Genomic DNA, 8319 nt, shown 5'->3' with positions numbered 1-8319 from the left:
GGACCGATAATCAGCTGATTGTCAGTCCCAACCCCAGGGCAGCACTGAAGCCAGTTCCAGACATTCAGCACTAGGATTTGCTCAAGACTCTGCACTGCAGCCTTCAGCTGGCTCTGGTTCCCCTGCCACATCTTTAGTATAAGGTGTAATGGAAACCAGCCATAAAAAGGTTACATGTTGTGTGTGGAATATTTTTGTGGCCGGTTTCCCATTGTCGCAATATTAAATTCCTTGAATGTGTGGCAGGAGTACTACTTATGGCCCAATTCATAAGGTACTTGTGGTCTTAACTGTAATATCTGCCAGAGGCATAAATATCATAAAACCATCATAAGAAAAAAAAAAAGTTACTGAGAAACTGCACTAGTAAAAATCAAACAAATGCCAAGAAAGGTTACTAAAGTACTTTTTATTTTGTGAATAAAAGTTACATAGATTTAGGACATGATTTTACTACTTCTCTATCACACTCCCCTTTGAAACATTCTGATGATTTCTCTTTGTAGCAGGGACATTTTTCTTACTGTACTTAATCTGCCACTCTTTCTCCAACTGCTTCAGCACTTCTTTGGAAAGGTGTCCTCCACGCACTAGCCTGGTTGCAAGAGAATCCTGTCCATAGTTTTCCACATCTGGCTGTACTTCAGCAGGTCTGTTACCCAAAGCTTTTGATCCCCTCATTCTTCTCTGTCCTGGGACCTTCCTGTCACTTGGGAGCTGTTCTTGGTTTTCTACCGGAAGATCTTCAAAGCTCAATATCCTGTTGTTAACTTCAGCCTTTTTCCAAGGAGAGTTATCTGGTACAGCCAGAGAATCAGAAATATGAGCTGCTGAAGCTCTGATAAGCCTTATAATGCTGCGCACACCATCCTGTATAACCTTGTCTAGTTCTTTTTGGATCTCTTTTACCTTGTCAATATCCAGGAACATGTCCATAAATCGGTAACTGAAAGGGTAGAGGGAGGGACAGGGGAAAAACACAAAAAATACAAGTTTTTAAAACTGAACTACCATAAGTATTACTATATATCACTGGAACAAGTCGATACCAAGTTTGTCTCTCAGGTATATAGTATTTAAGTGTTGTGTAGCAAAAGGCTGAAATTGAAAAATATTTTTCAATCTGCTCCCACCAATGAGCCTCTTGATACTGTATCATATTATGTATCATCAACTCTACAATTAAATAGAATTCTGTAGAACCTATTGTTTGCAGACTAAGCAGTTGCATCTGGAGTTCCACCAAGATTACCTAGGAGGACAAGGCATGTGACCCCAAATAATGCTAAGTTTGGACTGACTGACAGTATGTCTTCCCTGGGTCTCCAAACTGCCATAATTAGGACAAAACAAAAATAAATCTTAAAGTTTCAGTACCTTAACCACAGATACAGGTCAAAGACATCATGGACAGATTCCAGGTGTACAAGTTCCCTGATGTTCCCTGGTGGGGTGAATGGCCACTTTGTATGCTTGCAGAGCCAATCAGATGTCAGAGGCTTATTTCTACTAAACTGTCTTGCAAACTTTAAGAAACAAATTCAAGAGGGTTTGATATTAATGAGGGAAATGAGAACCAAATGCATTTACAACAGAGGTATCTATTAAACAAGAGCTGTCTAACTGGTGGCCCGTGGGATTGGACACAGCCTGAGAGGTTAACATGCAGCTCCCACATGGACATTACTACCCCTACTGTTTGGGCTGCAGCAGCATCCAAGGTCTCAGGACTCCCCCTCCCTCCCTTGGCTGCTGCTGCATGCCCCTGCGCCAGAGGGTGCTGGCAGCCCAAAGTACCCATACAGCACTATGCTGCAGTGAAGTCTGCAGGGAGCTGAGCATGAGGCACGGTGCCACAATGCATAAGAGAGTACCTGCCTGCACACACGCACAGTACAAAGGCAGCCTGCCTGCATGCATGGTGCAGCTGGGAGGCCTGACAGTGGGATTGAGAAGGGTGAGGAGCACCCACATGCATGCACATGCAACCTGAAGGGCTTGTGGCCCCCACTAGTGCTGCCCCCTCCCTCCCCCCCCACATTATGCAGCCCATGAGGCATGGGGCCCTGAGCACTTACAATTTGGACAGCCCTGTATTAAATTCTTACACCAAATTTTCTCTCAAAAAACCATGGAACAGATCGTATTGTTAGCATGAATTAAAAATACTACCACTTTGTAAATATACACAAAAACCTATAAGATGTCAAATAAGCCTTTAGGTTGTACACCAATGGAAAATAAACCCTCACAAATACAAGCTAACATTTTGTCTATAGTACTTCACCAAACAAAATCTGATCAACAAGGCTGCATACACTTCTGTGATCTCGGGCTCTATTATATGGACTTAGAACAGGCAACAGTTACTGGAGAATAAGGAATGAAATTATCAAAACAACTCAGTACAATAATTATGTAGCTGTAGTACTTTAAGTGATATTTCTAAAGTTGGTCTGCATGTGATATTCTGGATAATGCATTCTTTGATTTATGCGGGACAAAATTTTCTTCAGATGACACGCATTCTTTTATTTAACTATTCAATCCTGGAGCCAGCCCTCTCCTTCTGAACCTCATTAACACAATTTGTATGTGGACCATGCACACAGCTAAAAAAAAAAGGTACAAGCTATCCAGAAAAACAGAGCAGAGCTTTTGTGGGTTGATCTTCCCTAACATGGTCAGCCACACAGACCTTTGTCCATTGTCTTAAATCTGTTAGCAGCCTGCTCATGTTCTACTGAACAATGCTTATTTCAGAGCCTCTTTCTGAGTTGAGAAAGTGATGCTGGATACTCATTCCCCAATATAATAATGGCACTATTCTCCACTAAAAATGAATTTGTAGAATAATTCAGCCACTCTGAAACATACAAGTCAGTCAAGTAAGAATTATGCCTTCAATTTTCAGAAGCGTTTAATGATTTTAGGTGAAGTGCTCATCATTTGTCAAAGATCTAGCCCTTTTAAGTGGTTCAAGCAAGCCCTTCAAATTTGTGGGAAGTCATTAGCCTTTTTTTTAAAGCATAGGTCTATATTTTCACCCAACCCAGAGACAAACTGATTCATTGACATGAGACAAAATTTAAAGTTAAAATTTTAACTTAAAGGTTAACTATAGAAAAAGATGTTTCTACAGACAGTAAGATAAAATAAAGGAGGCACTATCTGAAAAGCTAACGAGGAACACAAAGCAATTGTTTGGTTCTGCAAAGCTACTGGATAGGGTATGATTACTCAAGCTAAGCTTTACAAGATTGCACAGTAAATTTGATCATGTATGGACTTATGATCTAGTTTTATGCCTGAAAGAACTGGCAATGTATTGGGTCAGTAAGTACCTGCTTTTTTGTTCGGTTTTTTTATACACTACTTGAGTTTAACACATCAGTGTTCAAGTATAAGCCTATAACTCTTCCAGTTTACAAATTGGTGCTCAGAAAAATGAAATGCTAGTGCCACTCTCTGACTGTAGGCAAGCTACTGCTAGCAAGGGTTGTGCAAAGGTAATACTGCAACTAATTGTGCACCTTATCCCTGACCATTACTACTTCAGGGATTATCCACTGTGAAAATTACAAGATTCTGTGATGTAAGCAAAGGGCATGGAAAATAATATTGTTTATTTTAATTCATATCTCAAAATAAGAACTGGGCTCCCAGAGCAAAAAGTACTTATTACTGATTGTCTCGGACGGCCAGAGCCAACTCGAGGTGATCTAATAATTACTCGTTTGTTGGGCGGGCTGGTGAATAGAGAGGCGGACAAAGCTTAATGGTTGTAAAACTTTACTTACGCCGCTTGTGGTTGCAACGCAAACGGTCCGGTCGTCTGAACAACTATGTTAGTTGTTCCGGCTGGCAAGGCTCAGGCTAGCTCATCCGTCCACAAATCAAGCCGGCGGGGAAAGGGTACGTCTGGGATTGTACTCGGCGACAGGGAGAAGAATCGATAGGTGATCAGGCTATCGATCAGCTCAGCCGCAAGTCAGAACTCTTTTAGAAGCACTCTGCAGCGTGCTCAAAGTTCTCCGACTTGGGCGGAAGTCGCGCAAAATTTTAAACGGCTAGCAAGCCAATTACTAGCCGCCACGTAGGAATAATTTAGAACTGGCCAATAGCAGGGCACAAATTTGCATCCAAATGGCGGGAACTCTCTTGCACCGGGGTTTTTCTGTTGCAACAGAAAACCTTTGCTTTGCAAGAGGCTCTCATGTGGCGGGAAAATTCCATCGTGCCGAGGCACCAAAATCATTGGGTTGTGACATGCCCCCTTGCCGACGGCACAACTGGAATTTTAGACACACGAGCACATCATACGGCATCCTTGTTTCGGGATTTACTGACCTGGCAAAGCTTTAACAACCAATAAAATATATATATATAAACAAACAACTTTATAGACCGGTCTTTTCAACAAATTACAAAATACAATAACGTTGAACATATAACAACAACTGTTGATCATCATCTGATTGGAGAACATCTGCTTGGGACTCCCCTTGTCTAGTAGTCAATTCGTTTTCTCCTATTAACAGACAATGTCAATAAAATACTTAATAAAATGAGAGAAAATAGTGTTATAGCAAGTCCTGAGTGAATGGACGTTCGCCGTCTCAGTGTCTCCTTCACAACCATCACTCTATTGATTCGAACGAACTGCAGTCTGGTGCTCGACAAATCTCACAATCGGGCGGTTGTGGATTACTACTTTTCTGGGGTTAGACCTGTGAAGAAAGAAAACAACAACGCAAAACAAAAGACTCATAATTGGATTTACTGTAAGGATACTGGGTGAACATCAGAACGGCGGGTCATCCAGTTGTGATGAACGATAATAGGAGGACGATCAGGCTTTTCTTCTAATTGAACGGAATAGGTATTAGGATATTGTCCCAATCGTTGAACTGTTCCTTTGTGAACTTGTGGATGAGATTGATGGGGGTGAGGTATTGAGATCCACACTAACTCATCTGGCTGGAACTTGGGTTCCCAAGGTGTGGGTTTCTGGACATTAGCTTCGTCCCATAACGGTTTAGTGTTGTTCAGTGAGATGAGAACGTCATGATTGAATTTAGTCCAGTTTTTAAACGTTCCTCCTCCTCTGAGATGAAGTTGTTCTTTGTACAGGCCTATGTGTCTTTCCACAACGCCGCTGGACTGCGGGTGATATGGCAGATGAAGATGCCAGGCTACATTATGAAGACGAGCAAGTTTGTCTAGAGCGTTAGAGTTAAAAGGGGGTCCCCCATCAGACTGAATCTCATGAGGGGGTTGCCAGGTAGCAAAAACAGCAGCTAAGGCAGAAATAACAGCAGTGGCATTGCTTTTTCATAAAGGAATAACTTGTAACTGTCTTGTTCCCAAGTCGACAACAACTAGTCCTTTATTTGGCAGCTTAGACCCTGGGAGGGGCCCTAGCAGATCTACCTGCCAAACTTTTCCTGCCTGAAACTGTGAAGAATCAAAAGCTCCGAGCTGATGTTTGGTTCTATGGCACTTTTCTTTTGCACATATCTCACAGGCCTGAGCTACCTTTTCCCAATCGCGCCGAGCTCCGTATGAGGCCGGCTCCGTAAGATTTCAGCACCAACGTTGATGGCAAGCCCGTGGGTCCTGGGTGACCCCAATTTTCGTGAAGCCACGCGAGGAATGGATTTACTTCAGGACCAGAGGTAGATGTGATAGGCAGGACTATATCGGTCCGGAGTGGATCTTCTAAGAGCTTATCAATGACTTCATGTACTGGATCAGTATCCGGACGGTGGGACTTAGTGTGCCTAACCAACGGGAGGCGTACAAATTTAGTTAACGTTTTCCAGATGTCTTGCCAATCATTCAAATTTTTGGAGGGAAAAGCTGTACCGGTAAGGATTTTATAAATGTAGTGCGAATCAATTGCGATGATTGGAATGGGAAGTGTATCATTATGACGTGTCAGACAATGTTCTAGTACCTTGAGAAATCCTAATAATTCACATTTTTGGGCCGAATTATCATCTGGGTCAGCTTGAAATATTTCCCTATCGTTACAAGCTTTGCAATAGTACCCATAGCCTCCGCCATGTCAGGAGGTTCCATCTGAGGCCATCCACGCCAGGGCAGAAGTTCCATACAGTGTAGGGACCTTCTCCTCATCTTCTGGGCTTGGATCAGGTGCCGTGTCTTCCAACCTCCAGCAATGCCAGTTGTAATGGTGGGTAAGCACCAGCGTATTCCAGGTCTTAGACTCCCCCTGAAAATGTGGGTCGAATCTTTCCACATCCAGCAAGGGTAACAATGTGGCACCGGGAGCGCGTAACGTCCCATGCCCCCTTGCTAATGGCTCCACCAGTTGTTCGGCTAGGAGGATTTTTCCTACAGCTCCATATCCATGTTGTGCCACTTGAAGCGTCTTATGGGCCATGTATACCAGCTCATCGCGAGAGTTATGCACAACAGTCCACACGTGGTTGGTGGTGAACCCGAGGGTTATAGCTAGTGACTCACCTAGATCAATGGCATGGAGTTGTGTATCTTTAACCATGGCTAGCAGGCGAAGCAGGTTCCGCTGATCTCCTTTCGTCCAGAGCGTAGACTTTCGAGATTTGTTACGGATCTGTCGCTGCCATTTGGTGAGGAGTGCCAAATCACTAGGTCCAATATAATGCCGATACCAATTCAAATGACCCAAAAGCTGTTGAAAGTGCTTCTTAGTAGTAGGAAGGAATGTTTTTAATGGATCTATGTTAGGACCCTCATGCGAGATTCCGTGGCAGATAGAACCGATGTATCGAGTACCAAGGAACGTAATGTCATCTACAGGATGTAGGCATGATTTTTCCTCGTTGATCGTCCATCCCTCACTTTGAAGGTGAGCGACTAGTTGGTTGACTATACTAGCAACTACGAAACTATCACGACCCATGATGGCAATATCAACATAACTCCAAATTTTCAATTCCTTCTCTGGGGGAAGAGAGTATGAAGCTTGAAAATTCTTTAGGGTATTATTCATGGCACCAGTGGCTAGTGATGGAGAGTTGCGATATCCTTGTGGACAGACCGTCCACCTGTACATGATGCCATCAATATACATATTTAGTATTCCTTCCGGGTCAGTTATCGGGATGGAAAAGAACATGTTTTTTAGATCCAATGTGACTCCGACCCACTTATTCTGTTGGAACTGTGCCATCTCAAACATACATTGTAGCAGAGTAGAAGGATTAGGTTGTTGAAGTACTTGACATCTTTTATTAACCTCTCAATAGTCTACGACTAGCCGGGCTTCGTTAGGTTTTCCAGGTTTCGCAACTCCCCATCCTGATGACAGGTAGGTGCTGGCTGTTACGGTCTTAATACAGCCTTGTCGCTCGAGTCGCTGCAGGAGGTCAATAAGGGACTGTTTTAGAGGACCCTTAGTTGGGATTGGTCGATATCGCCAGGTGGAGGTGTTACGAAGCGTTGGTCAATGCCAATCCTGTTCTGGGATAATAATGGGTAATGCTTGTAGCACTTGTTCTTTAAGGTCAAGTGCTCTTATCCCCGGGATCCCTAAAATGTTGATGCCCCCTAGGACAGCCTCTACGGGGTATCGGTGGCCCTGGACCCAAAACTTGACCTTCGCTGTGATGGCGATAGTGTTAAGCCCTTGTACCTTGATCATTTTGGTGGTCTTTTGGTGAGGCATCATCGAGGTAATCACATTGGTTTGAGCTCCAGTATCGAGAAGGAAGAATGCTTGTTGTTGGTCATCCAGATCGGTAGGGTTGTAAACAGTGAGTTCGGCGTATGGTCGAGAATCAGTGGGGTCAGGTTTGAGCTGGAGAAGGCCACCGGCAGAGCCGACGGCCATTACTCGTTTTTTGGTGGGTCCTCGAATTTGAATCCTAACGCTTCGGCCAGACGAGACTGGCCCCTTTCTCCCAAAATTCGTAACTGAGTCTTTGTGAGTCTGGAGTGGGCAAGAAGAAAACCAAACATGTTCTTTTCCTTTGTTGTTCTTTCCTTCGGGGTTCTTGGAGGTGACCACCATGGCTCTCGCCGGGGGGTATACTCTTGACGTCTAGGTCTTAGTGTTTCGGTTGGGTATGCTGAAGATCGGTCCCTTATATTATCAGAAGCTCCTTCACCTTGCTTCATGAGCGCCTGTAGTCGTGGGAGATGGCCTAAGAGATTTCCCACTGGTTGACCTGCCATTGGGTTCAAAAAGAGTCGGAGTGTAACAGCATTTGCTCCTCCGTATACCTCCACGCAGGCATCTATAGCTTCCAGGGGCGTTGGAATTGCCCCAGGGTCCGACAGGTGGTGACGAGCCCATCTCTCTTTGCGTTG

At 43.9% G+C, this 8319-nt stretch overlaps 1 protein-coding gene across 2 annotated transcripts in view; it reads right to left on the bottom strand.

Moving 5' to 3' along the window:
• Positions 1-389: 389 nt before the first annotated feature.
• Positions 390-8319, bottom strand: part of SUPV3L1 (Suv3 like RNA helicase) — a 39099-nt gene continuing 31169 nt past the window's right edge. For both annotated transcript variants that reach the window (XM_019484381.2, XM_059729889.1), the window contains exons 14-15: positions 1378-1526; positions 390-946 (exon numbers count right to left, since the gene is read on the bottom strand). In XM_019484381.2, coding sequence (XP_019339926.1) covers positions 454-946; positions 1378-1526 — 642 coding nt within the window. In that variant the 3' untranslated portion in view covers positions 390-453. The remainder of the gene's footprint in view (positions 947-1377; positions 1527-8319) is intronic.

Source organism: Alligator mississippiensis, chromosome 6 (genome assembly GCF_030867095.1).
Source record: "Alligator mississippiensis isolate rAllMis1 chromosome 6, rAllMis1, whole genome shotgun sequence".
Classification (NCBI taxonomy): domain Eukaryota; kingdom Metazoa; phylum Chordata; order Crocodylia; family Alligatoridae; genus Alligator; species Alligator mississippiensis.
This window is presented reverse-complemented; position numbering and strand designations above follow the sequence as displayed.